We start from the raw sequence: 24797 nt of genomic DNA, 5'->3' as shown, positions 1-24797 counted from the left end.
GATCTCCTGACCCATGGACTCAGTAGTACAGGTAGATGGTCTCTGCAGTCGGCAGGCTAGGGAGACACCGCTTAGCTTCCCTTGTTTGCTGGAGGGAGCAGTGATCTGACGTGGACACATTCAACTTTTTCTTTTACGTTCCTTATTTTTCCTTCCAACTAACTTTTCCCTCCCCCCATTTTCTGCCCCGCCCCCTCTGGCTCAAGCCGTCGTTTCAGTCTAGTTGTGTAGGACACAGCTCCCTGGTCCATGCTGGGATTACGAGCCTTGCGCTCCCAGGCAGCTGAGACAGTCGGTTGCCAATCGTTGGTCGGCCGCTCACAGCAGCTCACAGCAGCTCTCGCCGGTTGCTGGCCGCTCACGCTGGCTGCCGGCCATTGGCCATTCATGCCAGCCTATGATGGCTGCTGGCCACTCATGCTGGCTACCGGTGTGGCAGCTTACGCTGACTTCTGGACGCTCAGGGCAGCCCAGTTCCCGGGAGAGCTGTTGTTCACAATCTTAGCTGTAGAGGGCGCAGCTCACTGGCCCATGTGGGAATTGAACCGGCGACCTCGGAGGACAGTGCTCCAACCACCTGAGCCACCAGGCCAGCCTCATTCAACTTTTATATACCAGTTTGTTTGTAACTGGCAGATCCTGTTATCACTCATGATGATCTTCCCTAAGGTTTCTCTGAACTTGGAGACCCTTTGAAACAGCCTGGAGCAATACTGTTCGGGTTTATCAAGCGCTTGTTTTTCCAGGTACTGTGTTAGCTTCTTTACAGGAATCCTCATGTCAGCTTTGTGTTGGCAGATTACATCAACAACTGACCCAACCATCACGCTTACTTCCCTTCCGCTGACCCCCCCCCACTGTCATCAAAAACCTCCCCCTTCTATCTTGCGAGCAAAACTCCATTTCATGGAGTGAAATGATACCAAGGTCAGGGGATGAATCTTGACTGATCTGAGCAAATCATGGCAATCCTGTTCTTTGCTTAGATAGTCAAGTTCTTCCAGCTTTCCCTGCAACTGGGATCGGCATTATGACCAATGAGGTTAATCTGGAACTTCATGAAAATTTCCCATCTGTTACATTTTCTTGCTCCTTCCCTTGAATCCAGGGCTATTGTATTGCCAGTGTCGTATTTTGCTAAAATAGAAAGAGCTTACAGTTGAGTTAGATACATACATGGATACGAATGTCAGTTTTGTTTCTGAGCAATCCACAGCAAACTACTTATTTCTGTGGAATCTCAGTTTTGTCATTTGTGAAACAGGGACAGTATCTACGATAGAACAATGGAATAAGGAATAAATGGGACAATGAAGGTGTGCAAAGTTCATGGGCCTATGTCAGGGCTCAATCAATGGGATTCCTTATCTAATGAAAATGCATGAAACCACATCCCTGCTCAGCCAATACACACTCTCACTGGTACCCGAACCCTGTTACTCCGTGTGCCCACTAAGTCATTCTGGGTTAATGCTCAGCAGAAACAAGCATATGCGTGAAAGAATTTTTGTTTTTCTTTTCAGAAGCCTAGGTGTTAGAGATAAAGAACCACATGTTATGTAGATAGTTGACAAATTTCTTTTACTTGTTTTTGTATCCATGATTGTAAAAAAGCAAACAGTGCTAATGGCCACTTTGGTAGAAACACACAGTGCTCGAACCTAGGAAGGACTACATTCTCTGGACGGGTTTTATCCCCAGGATGTCAAAGCCCTTGGCCATGACCGCAGCCACTGCCTCACACAGCAGCATACGCCACATGTTCACCTTCAACACGTTTCCTGAGAAGACAGAGAGAAGAGCATGGGCATTAATCCGTTTTTCTCTTTGAAAATCACTATTAAAGAATCTATGTTACTTCTGGATTTTACTGAGAACTGAACAGCCTAACCCATATGTGTCTTGTGCTTAAACTAGAATCACTTTACCTTGAACTATAAAGAGACAATCCAAGAAATAAAGGTGTTCCTGTTCCAGAAGTCTATTTTTATCTGATAACGAGGACAAGAGGTACAGGGTTTGCAATGATTAGACTGTAAATTTTATATTGCTTTTTAAAATGTAGAGTTCTTTCCTAGGCCTCAGGGTCTGAAATAAGTATCAACTTTAATACCATGATAATGGTGAGATGGCTTTTCCTAATAAAGTTTCAGCTCACAGGCATGCCCCTCTGAAACACCTACCTGCCCTGTGACACCTTATTTCAGTCGACGTCATTAACTATGGAACATGACAGAGCAGAAAGCCTAAGGTAAGAAAATTGATCATTTTTTTCCCAAGGGCAGCTTCCATTATCAAGAACTCCTACAGACTCATGCTGGGACCCTCAGTCACACCGCTCTGTTGGAAACGTCCCATTCCTAATGAATGGTCTTCAATTGTTTTCTTTGGAGGCTTACGGTTTCATGCCACGTGCCTGTGTGTGGAAAAAATAGTCTGTTTGGGAATGGGATGAATTCCACTAACGCTTTTATTAGAGCTAGTTTAATTTTGTCTATTATGTAATATGACTCACTGGGTAACTGTTTGTGAAAAAAAGGGGGGGCGGTTTCTATAAATAAAACAAGCTGAAAACCACCCACACCCAATTCAAATACGTGCCTTCCCCAAAGGTGCCCTTTCCCCAGTGTGATCACTGGAGGAGGCACTCACCAGTCTGTCGATCTTTTTCCACACAGTAGCAGCTATCGTAGAATTCCGTGAAAGTAGTTGCCAGCTCATAGATATAATCACAGAGCGTGTGGAGAAATAAGTCATCTAAAATCTTCTGCAGAATCTCAGGGAACCGTAAAATGCACCGGCCTAATTTCCATTCTTTCTCATGGTCCAGGATTATCTTGGTCTCTCGAGCAGCTTTCTGGAGCATCTCTTCATCAATATTGGCCAGACGTGCAATAGACCTGAAAAATCAGGCAATAGCCATCGTTCCCTTTGCCAGACACATTCTTATTCACTCAAAAACATGTAACATGAAGTGACTGATAGAAATGAGAAATTATCATTATTTGATTCAAAATAAAACAATGTTGTGCCCACAATTACCTGATTCTGGTGAAGGCATACAACAGGTAAGCAGCTGTGTTTCCTCTGTCATCCAGCATTTTGTCAAAGGAGAAGATGTAGTCATTCAACCGGTTATGGGAGAGATCGGCGTATTTGATACAGCCATAAGCAACGGATGTCTGGGCAGCCTTCAGTTCCTCTGTGGTTAAGACCTGGTGGAAAAACAAACAGAATACTTCACAGCTTGCTGACCGCTGCCTTTGTCCTGGTGTCTCACAGGCACAAGGCGAGCATGAGTATCTAATGGTGCTCCTTTATCAACAAACTGTAACTACACAGTGGAGAAAACTAAACATAGTACTGTAACAAAGTCCTCAAAATCAACATTAACGTTTATTTATGAGACTTATCAACATCATGTGCCTCCTGAAATAATGAAGTAAGAACTCTTGCCAAGACTGCATAACTTGAATTTAATTATGAGGAAATATCAGACAAATCCAGCCAACGGAAATGCTACAAGAAAACTGATCAGCACCCTTCGAAAGTGTCAAGGTCATGAAAATCAAAGAAAGCAAAGAACAGCTCAGGTTAAAAAAGATTAAACAGATGGGATGACTAAATGCAACATGTGACCCCGGACTGGATCCTGTCCTAGAGAAAGGACATTCATGAGACAAAAGGGGAAACTTGAATACAGTCTACAGATTACACAATAGTATTGTATCACTGTTAATTTCCTGATTTTGACAATCCTACTATGGCTATGTAAAATATTAATATTTAGGGAAGCTATTAAGGGAATTCTTTGAACTACTTTGTAAATTTTCATGCCTAAAATTATTTCAAAATGAAAGGCTAAAAGAAAATTATGATTAAGGTATTCAAAAAATTAGGAGGACAGAATTAAGATAAAAAGATGCAAAATTTCAAGATATTTGGAATGTAGAACAAAATATAATACCTGAAGTAGAAAATATTCAAAATGAAGCAGAGAGAAAACAAGTGCAAGAAAAAAATCAATGTGAGAGACATATGTAGGACACAATTAAAGTTATAACACAGGTACGTGGAAGTCTAGAAAGAACAGAATACGGGAAAAATACAATATTTGAAGTGATATGACTAAGAATTTTCCTAAACTGATAAAAGAACTCAACCCACAGATTTAGGAAGCTCAGGGTAAGTACAAACGAGAGAAACAACTTCCCTCCAACCCCAAACCACAACCAACCATTTCTTAGTCAAAGCACCAAAACAAAGACTAAGAAACACAGTGAAAACAGTCTGAGAAAAAGATACATTATCTTTAATTGAGCAACAAGAATAGCGATATTCAAAAGAAACCATGGAAGCTGGAAGACAATGGAATGTCATCTTTAAAATACTGAAAGAACAGCTGCCAAACTAGAATTCTACAACCAATAAAAATATTGTTCAAACTGAAGGCAATATAAAGATGTTTTCAGACAAATACTGATAGAATTTGTCACCAGCAGACCTGCACTACCAAAAAATACCGAAAGGAGAATGAAGGAAAGTAATCCCACATAGAAGTAAAAAACTCTGGGAAAGAATAAAATGCACAGGAAGAATAAATATGTAGATAAACATAACATTGATAGTTTGAAACAAACAAACTCTGGACAAAAGACTTGAACAGAGACCCTTCACAAAAGAAGATACCTAAATGGCCACGAAGTGTAAGAAAAGGTAGTCAACATCATTATTCATCAGGGAAACACAGTTTAACCACAGTGGGATGAGATGCCATTACACTCATGAGAAAGGCGAAAAACACCTACAAAATCAAGTGCTGGTAAAGATATGGGGCAACTGGAACAATCATATATTCGTGGTGAGCTCCTTATAAATTTTTTTTTTTAAAGATTTTATTGGGGAAGGGGAACAGAAGGGGAACAGGACTTTATTGGGGAACTTTTTTTTTTCCAAGTCAAGTTGTTGTCCTTTCAGTCTTAGTTGTGGAGGGCACAGCTCAGCTCCAGGTCCAGTTGCCGTTTCTAGTTGCAGGGGGCGCAGCCCACCATCCCTTGCGGGAGTCGAACCGGCAACCTTGTGGTTGAGAGGACACGCTCCAACCGAGCCATCGGGGAGCTCAGCTCAAGGTGCTGTGCTCAATCTCAGTTGCAGGGGGCGCTGCCCACCATCCCTTGCAGGAATCGAGGAATTGAACTGGCAACCTTGTGGTTGAGAGGACGCACTCCAACCAACTGAGCCATCAGGGAGGCAGCTCAGCTCAAGGTGCTGTTCAATCTTAGTTGCAGGGGGCGCTGCCCACAATCCCGTGCGGGCCTCGAAGAGTTGAACTGGCAACCTTGTGGTTGAGAGCCCACTGGCCCATGTGGGAATCGAACAGGCAGCCTTTGGGGTCAGGAGCATGGAGCTCTAACAGCCTGAGTCCTGGAAATTTTTAATAAGGTTAAGCATAAGCCCACCCTACAGCCCAGCAATGCCATTCCTAGATATGTATCATAGAGCAAAAGTGCATGTACCCATAAAAGGGCTTGAATGACAATACTGAAATTAGACTTTTACTCATAATAGCCAACAAATGGAAACAACCGTAATGTCCACCAACAGGGGAAAGAATAAACAAAATGTGGCATATTTGTATAACAGTATTATTACTCAGCAATAAAAAGAAATGAACTAATGATATACACAGAAAACAGCACATACTTTACGGTTTCATTTATATGAAGTTCTAGAATGAACAAAAGTGATCTACGGTTACAGAAAACTTTCAGGGATGATGGAAATGGAACTTGATTGGCTGGTGTTACCAGGAATATAAAACAATTCATGAAGCTTTATATTTTATTGCATGCACATTAACTTCAAAAAATTGTTGCTGGACTGGCCACAAAAAACAGCCAAAGTAGTTTTTGTCATCATGCAGAGTAAACAAATTATTAGATAACTAAATTTCCACTTTTCATTTGATTGCACCAGATGTGCCTAGGCCAGGACTAAAAGGTCAAGCTACTCTGGAGAAACCAGCTGGGTTCACCGGGCACCCACCTACTAGAAGTAGATAGCAAAATGATTTTACATTTCATTTTGCTAGCAATTTTTTTTGAGGGAGTAGGTGGAGAGAACGTGGCCTCAGGGCCCACCTTCTTACTCTCTGGGTCATCAAGGATCTCTGAGGGCGCGCCTCCTCAAAGGACTCCTGCCCGTGACTGGCTCTTTCATGTCTACATTTAATCCTATTGTTTTTCCTTCTGTAATTTTACCTTTGCATTTACAGTTGTTATGTTTATGTCAAGTATCACCTGACTTGCTGGAGAGTAAAAGACATAAGACCCTTTGAATCTCAATCCTTGACCTCTGTTACCCCATCTTGAAAAATTTTCTCATTGCATTTTCTTCATTGTGATGTCATTCCTCCAAATTGCAGACGAATCCAGCCATAATCCTTTGTAAGGGCACTATGAAAGCCCGTCATGTTCCTTACTCTGATGGCTCAGCAGCGGCCTGGGGTGGGCAATGCTGACTGCGGTGACTGCTCTACAAAAGCTCCGGAGAAAGAAGCTCAGCAGATGTCGACTCTGCCGGAAGCCGGACACTCACCCCATCTCGGTCTGCAAGGTTCTCCCACCACTGGTTCAAAGCAGTGACAGGTGAACTGCCAATAAAAGGCAGAGACCACATGCACACTAACAAAAGGCAAAAAGGCCATGGCCTTGTATAAAAGAACTGTATTTTAAAAATAAATGCGCAGCAATTCATGAAACAAACTTACTGTGCAATAAAATCTGAATAACATAAGCCTGTCCCAAGTGGACTAACCCCTTATAATTCTTCTCAGTTCTCTGAATGAAACAAAAATGAAAAAAACCACAATAGAATGCATGGTGCACAATATGCAAATGAGGCCTTGGGTTACCTTGTCTCTTTCTTTTTCCTTCAATTTGTCCATGGATCGTTTTAGTCCTTCTTCCAAAAGGTCTATGAGGCGCACTGTTTCACCTGAACGTGTTTTAAACTTCTTCCTAAAAAATTCAAGGAAAGTCCTCATTAAGTAGATTTTGAAGTAGACCATCCGACTTAGAAACCTTTGTAAATGAAGGTCTGACCCCAATCTGTTCCACCTGGCAACCAGGGAGGGTGCCAAAAGAAAGAAAACGGGTACTTCCAAGTGTCTTTCATCTGGCACCCTCAACTCAAAGCACTCTATGCGTTAGGCTCCTAACAGCTTTCCCTACATGTTCACCTTTAATACATTTCCTAAAAGGGAAAGAAAGGAGACATTTGTTCTTTTGTTCATTTTCCTGAACACAAAGTTTGGCTTCGTTGTTTTATCTTTGAAAAATTACTAATAAAATACACTTTGCTTCTAGAATTGTTTGGGAAGTAGGCAAATTCCTAACTGGAATCTCAGTCGCATTTCTCTACATAGGAATTCCACTTGTTCAGTGCTAACCAACCCTGGGTGCATGCTGGAATCAGCTAGAGAACTTTAAAATGATGCCAGGACGCCATTCACACTTAACTAAAATCCGACTATCTGTGGATGGGGCAAAGGCACTGGTAAGCACTGCCCTGGGCAACTGCATCATTAAAAGCTTTTCATGAAAACTGGCTTTTACCTATTAAACAGAAGTTTGCACAACACCGAGTATATAATTTGTCTTTTTCTTTCAAGTTAAAAATCTTTCAAACACAACAATGATACAAATGAAGCATACTTTTCTAACACAAAGCCTACCAAAATAATTGTGATACTTCCTACTAAAGTTATATTTTCAGAGTTGCCTTAGAAAGATCTTCTTGCCCTTTATCACAGAATTAAGACTCTTTTATTATCCCCAAAATATATTAAATACTTCATGGCTTTCCTTATGCCTTCCTCTCCTTCTTGAGTGTCCAACAGCTTCCAAATTTTCTGTCTGATGAGATGATACCCATCCTAAAGCCTACCCAAAGTGCTAAGGAAAGCCTTCCTTAATGTCTCTACTTTGCAATAACTGGTCTTTTTCATTACTCCCGACCTGTGCGCGCCTTGAATTTTTTGTGTTTACGCCTCTAACCAGTGAAGGGATGCATATCTGAATACCGAAGGAGCTTTGAAAACAAGCCTAATACTCACGTTAGACCTAGTAAGTCAGTAACCCCCGGTGGGGCCAGGGCTCCAGAGCACTGCCCTGCTCTAGGCGACAGGCTCCGTCAGGGAAGAGGTCATGTTCTATGTACCTTCGTGTGTACACCGTGCAGCACCCAGCCAATGCCATGCACAGCAGGTGCTCAAAAGACTGCTGTCCACGAAACATCAGGAAGATGTTTCAAAAAAAGGAGGAATTATTTATTGTAAGAACTCTTAAAAGAGAAAAATCTCACTGAAAAATAGGTGGAAGAACCTGGGAGCATTTTAATGGAAATATTTAAAATATGGCAGGCTGCCACTGGTTAAGTATCATTGAAATTATTCTTCATTTTTCATGGCCTAGGATGCCATAATTACATGATGCTGAGAGTGCAGAAATATAAAACAACACTGAAAAAATAATCAAGGGGAAAAATCCCTTATCCATTACATGATAAACAAATTCAATGTAAGATACGAATATTGGTGATAAATATCAGGAATAAAAGCAAATTTGATAATTTTACCCAACTGTAGGAAGAATCATCTAAATGACAGTCCAAAAACCCAAGTTAAGAAACTAAGATACTATAAGCAATATTCAACTCATTGGTTAGCTCAGCACCATCTCAGGATCAGGGACACCGTACTACGTAGGACCAGTGTCTTCTGATTCCAAAACAGTCCAGCTCTACAGAAGATTCGTATGTTATACTTAAAAAATGTCCGCTGCTGATGCCAACAAGGTCTATGACCTCCATATAACCTGTACCTGAAGGAAGACCCTGACACACCTAGCCCGCCTTTTATATGCTTAACTGGGGCTTCTGTACATTGGCTGGAGCAGCCCGAGCTACTTCATGTGGCTTTCAGAAGCGTTACCATCTTTGTGCAACGGTACTATTTGGGCTGTGTCACCTAATCTAAATCTAAAACGCCAGATTTTGAAGACATGTCGATTAATTAGTTAAGTGATCCCAAGGTACTGTTAAAAATTTTGTGCCTTTGAATTGGTGAGTATTGTATATAAATATTTGCTTGTATTTACCTTTTTATTTGATAAACATTGGTAGAATGTTTATTAAAGAGAACTGGGAAAAGAACTGGAAAATACAAAAAACTGAAAATATGGATATTAACATGTAGGTCTCAATAAACATATATTTTTGAGATGAGCATAAAAATGAAAGCTGGCAACCTTAAAACTCAACTGGAATCTCAATAAACTTCTGTGTGTTGGCCAGGTGTTCAACAGTGAAGGAAGAAACAGACATTTACAAAACGTTTGAGATACACTAATGAGTATTTTGTTTGAATTGAGGCGGTACTGTGATAGATTTTACAATTTACATCTGTGGGAACGGAAACCCTCTTTGTAATCTGTTAAGTCTATAGTCTGGCTTCCATTCAACTTTGTACAAATCTCCCTAAAAGGCTACATTTTCTGGCAGTGATAAGATACAGGTACAAAACAGCTCAGCTGATTCACCATTAGAACATATGTAGACTTAAAAAAAAAAAATTGTGAACTAAATTAAATTCTAATATGGAATCAAACGAAATGCAGCCTCTTCCAAAGAAATCTGGGGTCAGGTATATCATTGTCACCTGTGGATGGTCCAGACTTACTTGTCCTCCCCCAGCACCACACCAAATCCAGCATGAGACACTCGAGTTACTTTTGGGTCATACCAACCGATCATCTGAGCAGCAGCAAACACTGTCTGAAAATGCACAGACTACAAAAGAACAAAATTAGGAAGTGACGTGCTAAACTTTCTAATAATAAAAAAATGACTTACAGCTCTCGCACTTAAGAATAAAGATATGGAAAATTCAAATCACTCACAAAATTTGGAAGGCAAGTATAATTACAAAAGCTCTTTTTTATTCCCTATGTATGAGAAACAGTAAGAGCAGGACTGTTAAAGATACTTTCTATATTCGAAGGGTTTTAAAGCAACTGAATTTAGGGCCGGTTCATGGGCACTAATTTCAATTAAATTTCATGTCTCACAACTGTCTTTTCAGATAGGAATGGTCACTGAGGTTCAGGGAAGTAACACTGGTTCCAGTTTACAGAGATAAACTGAAAAGCTGGGAAGCGCCAAATCCAAACCCTGTTCTTTCACCTATGTTAGTTACAGTGCTGTTCTGGGAGAAAATTTATAGTCTGCAAGTGCCACATGCCACAGACCTCACCATAGCACCTCGTCTCCAATCAGACAATGTAAGAACATATAAAGATCTACAAACTCACTTGTCCACTGTCCACCACATAGATAATCATATTTGCTTTCTCCTCAAGTAGTCTTTGTTTAATAGCAGCCAGGTCAGATGTATCATAGGTATAACCTCCATCTGATTTTACTATGGTTAATGGTATGGAACATCCTGGGACAAATACAATCTTTCTGCCATCATCCATTTGCACAAATCCTAAAAAAATAAACTTCATTAAAAGAACCCTGAAGCAATATAAATGCTTAGCTATCACAGGATATTTATTAGTGAGCTCAAGAAATCACGTTTTTTTCTCACCATGACCAACTATGAACCTTGGGAAATGGCTCCTGTCAAGCAAGGTTGTCGAGGCACCTCGGGTGTTTTCAGGGAACAGTTTTCTGGACCCACACTACACTTGGCTCCCAAACTCTTTGTAGAACCTCACTGGAGTCCACCTGCTCAGCAGGTACAGAACATTTGTTTTCCGTGCTTTGTTTTCAAGCTGAGCCGGAGCCATAGCCTTCTTCTGGGAGAAAGATGCAATTTCTATCACTGCCTCTTAAAATGTATTGAAAGAACATGATGATCATAACAGCTATATATGAGTGCTACTATGTGTCAAATACTATTATTGCTATTTTACAGTTTAGCAAACTGATACTTGGTAAGGTAAAGGCAGTATAAGAGGACGGTTAAAAACAAGCTCTGAAGCTAGACTGCCTCGGTTTGAACCTCAGATTTATCACTTAACAGCTCTGTGACCTTGGCAAGTTACTAACTTCTCTGCCTCTTTTCTCATCATTAAAAAGAAAGTCCTTACAATTTTATTATCTTACAAGTATGGTCCCTTGGACCCAGACTAATAAATACCATTTCCCATTCAAGGAACCAGGCTTTCTTGGAGATACCAGATTAGCTGACTTCAGATACAAGGCAGGGAATGTGCAAAATAATTCTCAAATATTATGTATCAGGAAGCAAGTAAACTATCAAAGATTACAGGGGTCAGGAAAAAAAAAAAAAAGGAAAGACAATTTGAAGAGCTTACCATTAGCCAAAAATGGAATAATTTGAGCATTAAAAAGAATAAAGGCAAATGACCGAGAAATATAAAAATATACTCATCCTCATTCATATTAATGATAAAAACAATTCAGCTGTCCTATCTGGAAGATGCTAAGAAACTAATTTATTATTCTGAAAATTGATAAAGAAAAATAAAGAATCATGCATTTATACTGCTGGTCTTATGTGAATTGTACCTCAGGATAACCCAAAAAATTATGTGACAAAGCTCTGTGCAGGAGAATTCCAGGCAACAGACAAAGAAAGAATGACAGAATACTACTACTTTCTAACCTCTAATGAAGTAACGGATCCAAGTCATGATCATTAATACCTGCTACAACCACTAGAGGAAAGTTTAATAGGGAAATTAATGCTAGATCGGCCGACAACACTTTAACCCACTAATCCATCTTAACATCATAAAAGAGCCAACCAGACATTGTCTGCATTCTAAAACTAAACAAAAGACAGAATAAGGAAGAAAAGAGAACACAAACCACAATCTAATCAAACCGCTTTAGAAAATACAGAAAATGGAATTAGGTTAAATAACACCAGGTGGGAATTTCTGTAAAACAAGTAAACGGCCCAGTTTCTTCAAAAAGGGAGGGAAAGAGATACCTACGGATTTACAGAACTTAAGACATATATTAAACAAATGTAATGTTCAGACTCTGAAAAAAACCCTCCTGATTAAAAAAGATTATGAATCAATCTGGGAAATTTAAACTCTGACTGGCTACTTAATGACATTAAAAAATCATTATGAATTTTCATGGAGTGACAGTGACACCGTGCTTTTGGAGTTGGAGAAAAGGCCTGGTTCTTTTAAAGACACACACCAAAATAGTTATAGACAAATTGTATGACGGAAGCAATGTACAGACATATTGGTTGGCCTGTATTTATAACTGCTGAAGTTGGGTGACACGTGCATAAAGGAGGGGGGTACTAAAATATTCTCTCCACTTTTGCCTTTGTTTGAAATTTTTCATAAAAGTTAAAGAGTGCCTACCTTTATCTTCAAATTCCTTTACAACATCATCCATCCTATCTTGATAGAAGGATTCCCCCCTTTCTATTAAAGAGATGTCCAATGCATCGTAGATTTTATTAAACTCTAGGGGAAAAAAAAACAAAAGGGTTAAGAATTTAAACAAACAGGAAACATGCATCTTATATTAAAATACATTTTTTATTTATTGAAATATATGGAGGAAAATTAATATTAAAAAATGTACAATACAGAATATTATATACATACTGCCATTTTGAAAATGTGGAAAGAATACAGTAAGACACACATTCAAAATATTAAAGTGCATGGGACTATATAGATAATTTTTATTTTCTTTTTTCCTGTCTACATTTACTTTTTTTCTGCAAAGAACACATACTTCTTGTGTGACTTTTAAAAAATTAAAAAATGTACATGAGTACAAAAAGAGAAAAACCTTTCTTATTTGTAGATTAAATATTTACTAAATTTTCTTATAGTTTTTCCTAATTTGTACCATTTACCTATCTGTCTAGCCATGCATCAGTGACACAAGATTACCTATGGCAGCATTAGAAACCATTTTACTACCTAGTACTGAAAACAGCCACCATTAGCCTTCTTTTTCAAAGATCTACTGGCTATTTTTGTCCATTTATCCTTCAAAGTGACTTAAAATTACTTTATCAAGTTTGAAAACTTGAAATTGTCTTAAAACGACAGATGAATTTGGAGCACTGGGGGACTGTGCATGATACCCTATTCAGACATTCTACTATATCTGTTGTGTATTTATCTTCATTTTGTCCTATACATTTCTGGATAAATGCATCCCTAAGTGTTTATAGCTTTGGTTGCTACTGTGAATAGGATCTTTTCTTTTTCTTCCCTAATTAATTTTTGCTGACTTCTGAGAAAGTTAAATTTTGCATCTGCCTGTCTTAATAAACTTTCTTGAGTTTATTCTAGTTCATTCTTAGTTGTTTGTTTCAGAAAATGTTTAAGAAACAAATCTGTTTGCTAGTCCTTTAAAGTTTAACACGTCATGTAAGGTCAATTCTGAAGGACCCTAACGTCAATTCTCAAGGACACTACATGCAATAGTATTTGTTGAATGAATGAAAAAAAGCCCAGAAACTCACCTTGGCGGGAGACATCACAGATAAGCTTCCAAGCTTTTATGATGTCTGGATTTTTACTCTGGAGCAGAACTACACTTTGGTATGCGCGCTTTTTAAATTCTTCCTCAGTATCAAATCTCTTCTTGGATTCCTGTGTTAAAAAAAAAAAAAGTAAGGTTTCTAAAAAAGAGCCAAACCTGCATTTCTGTATTAAGAATTTATTCATTTTTCAAAAAACAAATAAACAAAACCCAAAAGAAAAAAACTAGAAAGTGAAAATTTAGAACACCAGAACAAAAACAAAAGATGTGTTCTATCTTGATAGTCAAGCATATTGTTACAAATTAATGTTCCCAAGAATCCTATTATTTCATTTGAAATCATTTTTCCTGAAAACACAAAATTCTCATCACAGTGCTACCTCCACTTTTCTAATTCACACAAGCCTACTCACACCAATGCTACTGTGTTCCAGTAGAGTACACGTAAAAAATAGCTAACAGGTAGGAGTGAATTTTCTGGGTTCAATTTTTCATTCTGCCTGTGGTCCTAGATGAGTAATTATTTTTTTTGCAAATAAAAATAAAAATACTTTCATAGTTTTATTTCTATTTCTAAGTAATACATGCTTACTGTAAAAAAAAAATACATATATATGTATATAGTTAATCCCACTCCAAACCAGTGACAACATTTTGGTGTATAATTCTGGACATTTCTTTGCAAACACACACCACTGTATTTTAACAAAAACTGGAAATATACGGCTTTTCTCTTACAGTGGTTTTAAAATTTAGCAGTGTATATAAATATTTTCTTGCACTCATAGATATGCCTCATTATATTCAGAGTACAGAATTCTAAAAAGTGATTATAACATTAGTTATTTAACCTGTCTGGTATCAGTAAACATTTCAGTTGTTTTCAATTTTTTCATTAGAAAATATTTACCAAAAGACAAAAAAAATCTCCCCAAGACAAACAACAAAACAACCCACAAATGTTTATTTTTTTTACAATCTATTGCTCTGTATTAATAACTACTGCAATATAATCAATAATAAATGGCAAAATTTTCAAAACAAGGGTAGTGTAGACTAAATGAAAATGAAACAAAATTATAGAAAATTCCCCAAAGCAGGTAATGCCTTAATAATCAAGAATTGATTGTACTATTTATTTTCATTTCTTAACAGCCACAGTAGATATTGTTTATATTACAAATGACTTAACTGAGGTAAAATCGGATCATACCATTTTCCTATAGCACAACCAGAAACGTCATAATCACTAAGTCAGAATTCATAATCTCTAAATTTATAATCCAGATGTCTCTCTCATTATACAGCCTCAGTTACGAGATCTAAAAACACTGGTTCTTTCTTTTATTTCTTTAAAATGTTTACTTTTTAATGCAGCAATCCTATTGTTGGGAAGTTGTCTATCATTGGAATACAATTTTAAACAGTGAAGAAAACCTATGTGGACAAGGTTGTTTACTAAACAAAGAGCCTCCCCAAAATGGGGGGGAAAAATCATCAAGAGATTAACATAAACTTTGTACATCAATCCAACAAAACAATGTGCAGTCATATCATAAAGCAACAATAAAGTGTGTAATTAAATGTTAAATAATCACAATACTATACAATCACAAATGATGAAACTGATGTTTGTATATGGATGAGTCAAAAAATCAAAAAAAGCTGACCACAGTGATTGATTTGAAATTATGGTTTATGGGTTCCCTTGTGTAATGGTTGGCACTCGACTCTAAAATTATGGTTTATGGTAAATTTGTCTTTTATAAAACTGCTCTTACATATACTTAATGACATTTTCAAAGTATTGTGAAGAAGACAAGAGCATCAAAAACATTTTAAATACTAAAATTTGGATTAACAAACTCCCAACCCACTTAATGGGTAACGTATTAGAATTCAATTGTTAGCAGACACCAATACAAAAGCAAACATGAGATGTTAAGGGGTGGAGAGTTTAGCGACTTTTATTTACCCCACGGAAGGTTCAAATACCATTCTGAACTCCCTAAGGAAGACGGGTAATCATGCGGAATGGTAAACACACCAATAACACAACAATAAATGGTATCAAACCTTATAAAAGGCCTGCAGATCCCCAATAGGAGGTGAAACTGTTAGATAATCCGGAAATTTATCTTGCAGGTGAGCGATGAGCATGCCAAACTGGGTCCCCCAGTCTCCTACATGGTTTAATCTAATACCAATCAGAGAACATAAAATAATTTTTAAATGATAAATATATTTAAATTAGGGGAATTATATTCCATTAGGAACCACTACCATTTAAGTGCCAGTACATCACATTTAGTAATATCTTCTTTACTTAGTTGCTTCCTCAAGTGGTCTGCAAGCTCCAGGAGAGGCAAAGACAACACCTGTTCTGTTTAGCAATGCATACCCAGTTGCAGAGACTGCACACAGCAGGCCTCCAGGATTTGCGAAATGACTGAGGTTTCTATCCATGGATTATAATGTTTATTGTGTAGTTAACTGAGACAATGAAAGCTGAGCTCATGCACCACAATTTCATGAAAATTTAACTTCAACCAATTTTCTTAGGGTTAATTTATATACCAGTGGTTCTCAAATGTCAATGGACTAAATTCTTCAAAATATGACAATCCAACCTCTTCCCATCTCTCACTGCTTCTAATCTCAAACCGCCAGATTTGCCTAGATTATTACAATAGCCTTCTAACTGATTACCATACTTCTCCCTTCTTTGCCTAGCTTCTTCACAGAAGCCAGAGTAATCTTTAATTAGATTATAGGCATACCTCATTTTACTGCACTCTGCTTGTGCTTCACAGATGTTGCATTAAAAAAAAAAAAAATTGACGGCAAGACCCCCCACCAGCAAAAAAATTATGACTCACTTTATTGTGACACTTGCTTTATCGAGGTGGTCTGGACCTGAACCTGCACCATCTCTGAGGTCTGCCTATACATTGCTCTACTAATTAAGACTCTCCAATAGCTTCTCATTACAGTTAATAAAATCCCAATTTCCTACCATGGCCTACAAGGCCCAACATAATCTGTCCCCCACCTACGTCTCCCCATACTAGAATAGAAACCCTTGGTATGCTGGAGACACTCTAGAAATATCTGTGGAATGAAGGAGGGGTGGGGGGACCTTTTCCTTGGTTCTACCCCCACAGAATCTACAGTCACTAGTTCAGAGAGATCCAGGACATAACTGATGTTAAAGGCCTACTTACTGGGTGAATAGAAGCAGAACCACACTTATGAATCACTGATTGAGTTAGATTCTTTCTCAAGTGACATGTGTTATTTCTATGGGAATCTCCAAAGGCAAGAGCACGTACCTTAGCACGTCATACCCTGCAAATTCAAAGAGGCGGCACATGCTCTCTCCTATGATTGTTGACCTGAGATGGCCTACGTGCATCTCTTTAGCTATGTTGGGAGAGGAAAAATCAACTACAACCTGGGACAGAAAATAAAGAGAGATTTGTTTTTTATAGACAACAATATTGTACTACTATTATGTAATGTGACAAATACAGCTACAAAGGCAATCATATTACAATATATAACTGAATCAAATAACACGTGTACACCTTAAATTTACACAAATATGTCAAATATATTCAATAACAAAGATTTTTTTTTTAAAGGGGTGTAAACATTATATTCTGCTAACACATTCGTTAATAACATATTTAATAATAAACTGAAAGAGACTTAAACAGTAGCTTGGCTTGTAATTCAACTGTGTTAAGTTTTCTGATGAATCTACTTGTTCACCATTAAGTAAAAAAAGAGTCAAACTCATTTATACAAATTATCATTCTCTATTTCAGCGACAGCTCAAAAGTATCAGCTGGACCTTGTGGAATGAAGTGAAAAGAAAAATCACAAAACAAGACCCAGGAGAAAGGCTACATCAGTTATGTTCATAATCTCAAACATTAATGACTAAATTTCAATATAAATGAAAGCATTCCCAGTTACAGAACTTTTCACACAGTTCTAAGGTATCGATTGGTGTCAACTGAAAATTGTACATATACCTTTTTATGCTCTCCAAGGGCAGGTAGCTGAACGCCATTCACCAGGAGACTGGTCAACTGTTCTGATACAAAGTCCTTTCTTAAGTGGATATTAATAAAACCTAAAGAACAGCAGAGGAGAGGAAAAAAATCAGATAGCCTCCTGTCTTGAAGGACTGCGCACACCCAAAGGCTTCCTCGATGTCACTGGTGCTGGCTCCAGAGCGCTGATTGGCTCTGGCAAAATGCTTCTGGATCCCAATACTACCTAGGGCCTTGACTTAAGCTCTCTTACCAGCTCCTAGTTTCAGCACCTGTTTCAAACACCACCACTCTCCTGACAGCTTCTTACTTGATCCAGGGCCCCTCGTACTCAGCAAATGATCTGTTCACCCCTTAACAGAAAATAGCCCTTTTGCCACAGGTTTACCTGCCATTATCTATGTCCTTTTTGCTGATCAAAAACTGAATCACGAGGTAAAGTAACTCACCCAAGATTGGGCAGCTAAGTCTAGACTAAACCTCAGTTTCCTACCTCTTAATCCGAGATGCTTTCATCACCTTATTCAGTATACAAGTCTTAATCCTACATTTATATTTAAAAGTGGTTTTCATTTTTTTATTTTAAAAAGGACCAGCATCAATACAACTACTTAAGAAGGGTAACATTGTCATACCAGGACCAGCAATTTCAACTTTTTCAATACATTCATTGTCTGGGAGGTGTTTGGTAATGTTTTCGGCAATTTCTCTTGGATTAACTTTCTGTTCCTTGGTTTTGAGCATCTATAACACAATATAAAATGATTCATTACACAGACGTTTCAGCAAGTTACTCTGAAATGCACAACTGACAAAGCATTAGAAGCATCTGACATAAGACCGATCAAAAGGTAGAAGCAGAGAAGTCCAATGACCTTGTAAATGGACAGATTCAAGCATCAATAGTCTTAAGAGGAATACAAAAGTGCCCAAACCACACGATCTCCATTTGAAAATGAGTTGCCACAAACATCTATAACTTTTCAATGAAGACATAACAGAGTCTTTAGTTATTATGCCTGTTTCCAAGATATTTACATTTCTCATTTTCCAATCACAGAAGCGTGCAACATGCAGAGCTGGGAAATAAATAGCACCCTTATAAACTCAACCCCAACGCAGACACACAAAAATTATCTGGAAGAAAAATCTGGACTCTTTAGATTAACCCTTTCTATTCAACAAAGACAGGAAAGCAAAAAGTCCCAAACCAGGTACAATGAGCCATAAACACATTAGACAATGTAGCTATTAAAAATAGGGAATTCTTCTGACTGGAAATGAAATATATCTGCCCACAGCTGCACCAAGTATTTGATGCAAATGTTGGTTGGTAAGTGGCTAACTTTGAATTCCTCCCCTTCCGACACTCACCAATAACACAGCAATCTTGGACACACAGGAAGAACAAACAAAACAAAACGGTCCCTACTATCGCCCTTCAATATTGAGAATACACACAAAAATTTAACTGAATATTTAAATATGTGCTTTTTGAAAAAGAAAAACATGTATCTCCCTTTCTCAAGTTTTTCAGAATTGTGGAAAATATTTTAGTTCAGGATACAACAATTCACTATTATTTATATAGATGGTAACGATGACGATAATACTTAAGAAAATGAAATCACCAAGAGTGCTTTGTAATAATACAGTCACCTGAGAGATACCCATAGCACTATTACACTGATAGTCCCCAAACTTGGGCTGTTGACTTGGTGTCACTATTAGAGGAGGATTTTCCAAATCTGGATACGCAGCCTTAATGGCACAACCAAAGACCTCTTGTAGGCGGCTATTGATGTTAATCATATTTTTAGTTGGTCTCTTCCTTTCTGCTTGAAGACTCTGTTAAGACAAGAATGAAAAATATGCCAATAAAATAAAAAGCTATCATATAAAATGTATCCAAATATTTTGAGAAACCTTCAAATGTCTGCAGAAGAATCAAAAGGTAACGTACACTCCTAGCGCCACGCTCTCCTATCTGGGAGATGCCAGGAAAGGTAACAGGACAAGTCTACCCCACAGCACCTGAGGCGGACATGGGAAATGCTCTCAGTTCTCCTTCTGCAGTCATTTTATCAGAACAGAAACTGGGAGTAGGGAGCATAAAGGGCTGACTAAATCTCAGTTTCTCTCAAGTTCTGAGAAAATACTATAAAATTTGATATATGTATGTCAAATGACAGTGAAAACTCTATGGACAAAAACAAGTAAAAAAATGTATTCATATATTCTCTTCATTAAAATGTTAACTCTTCCACGCACAAAATGAAATGGAGCATTGTATTGATAGATAATATCAATATATCAGAAACATAGGTTGTTTTGCCTTAATATTAAATAATCCCATGCTGGATACCTACCTATTTCGCATTTTCTTTGAAGTCGAACATATTCACTTAAGATGGCGTATACTTAATTACCTCTATCACTGCACTTATCATACCTCCACAGAATTAGATGCCTGAACCACCAGACTTCTGGACGCAGGGAAAGTGCTCATTCATGGCTCTACCCCCGGCCCCTAGCACTGTACCTGCCAAGGTCAGGAAGTGGTGAGGGAACACATATGCTTTTAATGGGGTACAAACGAAATACTGCCTGCACACGAGTCACAGTTTTATGTTACTCAAAATGTCAGTGACGTGCAGTATTAACAGCAACAATAATTAAAGCTACTATTCAAGTAGTACTGTGCCAAGAACTGAACCACGTGCTGTACTTATATGCATCATCTTACTTCATCTAACACAACAAAACTGAGTTTGTCACTTGTATCACCTTTCCATGTGGGCTAGAGATTGAGTAACTTGCCAAAGGTAACAAAGGTTAAGTGGCAAAGTCTGGATTCCAGCTCAATTCTACGGAGCAAAAAAGCCAAGTTGTATGCGTCCTCAGCACCCCCTTTAGTATATGGAAAAAATTATGTTCTTATATTTACTAAAACACCGATTTAAGTTTTCAGTTGATCAATAATTGACACCCCTCTGTGGTGACACTCAAAAAAGGGGAAGATACGCTTTTCACAATCTAAAGATTTCCAATAGCAAATACTGAAGCTTTCAAGATATGATCCTAACACCCCAAACCTACTATAAATACATCTCTATCTTTGTATTTTTAAAGGATAGAGATACCAGTATATATGCACACATGTCGGTTTCTGTGTATATATATGTAAACACACACATATGAATCCACTGTACTTCATTTCTGCACCATGCAATTTCATATTTCATTACATTTAATACTTTTTCCCAAAGATTTGTGCAAGTCTTTTCTCCTCAAAAATAGTAAGCTCCATGAGGTTAAGAAATATTACATAAGATACGAACATCTCTGCTGTAACTCAACATAAGCTGTAACTCTGCTATAACTCAAACATCTCGGAAACACTTTCTGAAACACCTCACAATATGCAAAGAAATGACGTCCTAAAAATAACAGTTTATGAGGAACAGCAGCAGAAGCAGGTTACTCATAATCACTGCTTTTGTAACAAGGGCACTATTACAACAGCAGTCTTAAACTCATCACTGTTAAACAGGTATCCGTAATTCTCAGTAAGTACTAATTAAACATGAGACTTTATGTTATAAGAAGATAGAGGGATAAGAAGAGGTGAAGTGGCTGAGATCAGGAAAACAAGGGTAGACTGCCTCGGAGACAGACATCCAGTAAGTGTTTCTACGTCGGACCTGTGGCGAGGGAGCCAGGGCCAGAGGCGGGGTGAATGGGCGTCCCACACAGGAGTGTCTCCTTCTGTGGCTTGCTGTTTTCCAGTGTGTCTGTGCACCTCGTGTTCAGCTCTGCCAATGTTACTCCGCAGGCCAAAGTATTTGTGAAAGAAACCATACGCCTTCCACATTACACTGACTGTACTCTCCTATTTACACGTCAGAGCTAATTTCTATTACAGACACGTGTATTAGCATACACCGTGCGTACTTCCTTTTGTATCTTGTCCATCATAGCCATCAGCAAATATTAGGCATTTAAATAATACTTTTGAATTGAAATAAATAGAGGAATAAGTATAATAAATAAGTGTGGAATGAATGAGGTCATCAGAAAAGTGAGGTATTTCTGGGAAGATTCCATGGAAAAGGAACTTTGTGATTTTAGAAGGCTAAGACAAAGCTATTGAAGCAGAACAGATCATACGTAGATAATAAGAAAGACTTCAAGGACGTGGGTCAGGCAGAGTCTAAGATGAAAAACTCAGATACAGTGCCAGTGCAGCCTGGCTGGAAGTAGTTTACACACACACAGGAGGACAATTATGGAAGTGAGGTCACCCTTTAGGATGCGTCATTGACAGACCCAAAAGGCAGGCCGAAAAATTAAACCCCAAATGAAGCAAGCTCAATTTTTTGACAAAACTGATAAACACTGTGAGAGTATGAGGTCATTAAATAACAAACACAGCACAAGCTTTATGGAAAACAAAGTTCTGAAATATTAAGTGGAATAAAAAAATCCCCAGCCACTATGACACTTTATGTAAAATATAAAACTAAAATTGTAAAAAAACCAACTTAGGGCAGTGAAGGAGTGCATGTATTGACTGTGCATGTATTTTAAAACACTTCCCTTTGATTGAAGCAATTACTTAAAATTCAAAAACAAAATTTTTTTTAAAGGGCACAGGCATACACTGTTGGAAGAAATGTCTCAAACCCTACCTGAAGCCAGTGTTAAGCTGGCCAAACATTAAGTACGATGAAACATTTCAATGAGCCCTGGGAGTACAGGACACCAACTTCTCTATTACTTGCACCAACAACTTAGTCTTAACTTGTTTCAGGCAGGGAGAAGAATAGGGTTGTTCTCCTTTTTCCACGTTCATCAGGGTTTACTTTCAGAATCTTTGACAAGGGTTTTAAAAAAAAAGGTGCAATAATTCCACTTGTAGGATGAAACCAGAACTGAGTACTCACCTTTTGAAGGATATTCAGTCGATACTTTAATTTTAAATTTTCTTCCCGCAACTGCTCCAAATTTGGAGAAGCTTCTAAACAGCCACAGTTTTTCAACCGTTCAATTTCTGCAGTCAGAGACTTAATCTCTTTTTCCTAGGAAAGAAAAGGCACTTTGTTTGGTCCAGTATGATGGATAACCTCCATGATGTAATAAATTGTCCATAAACTTAACTTCATTTCCCCTCTCCACCGGGGCATGGCAGACGTAACAGGAATGAAGGACTGTCTCTTTGATAAATTGTGACTTTTCTTCCTCAAGGTCTTTCATGACATTAGCATATTACCCGTAATATGAACAAATTAAGTGTACGTGTTGGGGAAGAGGAATAGGAGTGCTAAGCACACAGTGGGATAAGCCTCATATCCCTAGTTTTTTCCTTGGCTCAACTGTCTGCCTTTTGCCCTTTCTGGGACAAAACAATTTTCTCATGTTTTTCCTCTTTGTTTCCAGTGTCTTATGACCTAGACCAGGCTCTTTACTCTAATACCTAAAACAAAAGATACACCAACTCTGACGGAAGCCAAGCTTCCAACCTAACTGCATTACTAAGGGAGACAGGCCTCATTTGAAATTTCAGAATGTTTACCAGGACATAACTACGGCCGAAAAAAAAGGGTGGCATAAATAAGCATACATTATGCTCTAGGCACTGAGCTGAACACTTTTCAGAAATTATCTCTGTAATTCTTACCCTAACCCAGTGAAGAGGTACTTATTATATCTCCCCAATGACAAAGAACGTATGCTCAGAACAGTGAACAATTTACTTGACCAACTTGTACTTTGTGACTGCTGACTTAGTACCACCTACAAAGCAGTTCCTTTGATATGATAAGAATAAACTACTTTCACATCACTCCTCCCTGTTGGGCATAAAAGGTAAAGGAACTGTTCCACTTTCAGTTTTAGGAGCTACTATGACCATGACGGCAGACAGCAAACTCCTATTGGATAATGAACCACTCCATGGGCTACTGAGGATTCCTGCTGCTCAGGTCATGGACAGACAGCGGCTGAGCTGCAAACCCAGCGGTCCTGCTCTGATCCCCCCCTTCCCTCTGCCTGTACTCCCGCCTCCCCCGGGAGCACGTGTGCGCGGGCAAAGAGACAGTGGAGAGAGTCTGTACCGAACGCAAGGCTCCGGCCACCGGAGATGCTGGTTTGGAGGGTCTACGAGAGAGCGGGACCCTCCGTTCCACTGAACCTCACTGTCACAGGGGTCCTCGAAGGATGGGCTCCTCCTCTCCCACCCCTGGGAGAGCGTCCCGGGGAGGGCGATCGCCTCCGAGGCAGGCAGGCCCGGGTCTCGGGACCCCTCCGTCTGCCCGCGTCGACGCCGCCTGCTCCCTCCCCTCCAAGCCTTTCCACGGGCCCCACGCGGTCCTACCTGCTGCTGCAGCCGTGCGGAGCACTGAGCCACCAACCCTTCCATCCTCCTGCCAGCACCTCCTGCAACAAGTGGCCGGAAGCGGAAGCGGCCAGCCCTGCCCGGAAGCGGAAACCCTCCCCTCCCGCCGTCTGGAGGCTGATTGGGTGCCTCCGCCTCTGCTGCCTCCTGGCGGAATCCAGGAGGCACTGCGGGGAGAATCGGCGGGGAAGGCGGGGAGGATGCGTCCTTAGACTCCGTTGTTGGGGCGAGGGCAGAGGATTTCTGGGGAATCGGACCAGAGCGGCTCTGTGCGTGGACTGACTTGGACAGAGGCACTTACCTAGAGCTAATGTCTCTCAAGGGCTACAGTCTGCCCCTCTGTGAAATGGGTACAGAACAAAATCTATTTATTCATCAAGAATTTATTGGGCACATTAATATGCCAGACACTAGTCCAGGCGCTGGAACACAAGCTGGAACAAGTCAGACAAAGTCCCCGCTCTTATGGAGGTTACATTTTAGAGTGAAGATATATACAGGACAAAAATAGTAGCTATCAATCTCATCGTTTTATTTGCCAGGAAAATAACGTGTTGGAGTGACTTGGGTCAGGGAAGCCCCCTCTCTGTGCAACATTTGAGTTAACATTTTAAACAGCTACCCTGAGATGTACGTTTTGAGAAGACAGGTGCCTTACCCATCTTGTCCACTCTTCCCTGTAGCCCCAGTACTTTGAAGCAGCGCTCTCTAAACTTTTTTGTTTCTCTGCCCCATGAAAGAATTTTTAAAATTCATACTCCAGGTAGATTTGTAAA

General features: G+C 39.1%; 1 protein-coding gene across 1 annotated transcript; it reads right to left on the bottom strand.

Moving 5' to 3' along the window:
- Positions 1–1566: 1566 nt before the first annotated feature.
- On the bottom strand, positions 1567–24092 carry RARS1 (arginyl-tRNA synthetase 1). The gene is made up of 15 exons (XM_033096589.1): positions 24001–24092; positions 22571–22705; positions 19284–19472; positions 18260–18368; positions 17604–17704; positions 16896–17017; positions 15640–15760; positions 13544–13673; positions 12420–12524; positions 10371–10549; positions 9740–9849; positions 6914–7019; positions 3043–3215; positions 2653–2900; positions 1567–1781 (listed from the first exon to the last, which is right to left on the bottom strand). Exons 1-15 carry the CDS (start codon positions 24043–24045, stop codon positions 1672–1674), a joined length of 1983 nt encoding a protein of 660 aa, XP_032952480.1. The 5' UTR covers positions 24046–24092; the 3' UTR covers positions 1567–1671.
- Positions 24093–24797: the final 705 nt, after the last annotated feature.

This window comes from Rhinolophus ferrumequinum, chromosome 24, assembly GCF_004115265.2.
Source record: "Rhinolophus ferrumequinum isolate MPI-CBG mRhiFer1 chromosome 24, mRhiFer1_v1.p, whole genome shotgun sequence".
Taxonomy (NCBI): domain Eukaryota; kingdom Metazoa; phylum Chordata; class Mammalia; order Chiroptera; family Rhinolophidae; genus Rhinolophus; species Rhinolophus ferrumequinum.
Note: the sequence above shows the minus strand (reverse complement) of the source record. Positions and strands in the feature narration are given on the sequence as shown.

Bases quoted from the DNA above. Each gene is read 5' to 3' on its own strand.
- RARS1 (XM_033096589.1), bottom strand. From the start codon at position 24,045: ATGGAAGGGTTGGTGGCTCAGTGCTCCGCACGGCTGCAGCAGCAG. The intron at 15,761-16,895 runs GTACGTGCTCTT...GATTGGTATTAG, and splicing joins GCAGGGTATGACGTGCTAAG to ATTAAACCATGTAGGAGACT. The intron at 2,901-3,042 runs GTAATTGTGGGC...CTGATTTTTCAG, and splicing joins TATGCCTTCACCAGAATCAG to GTCTATTGCACGTCTGGCCA.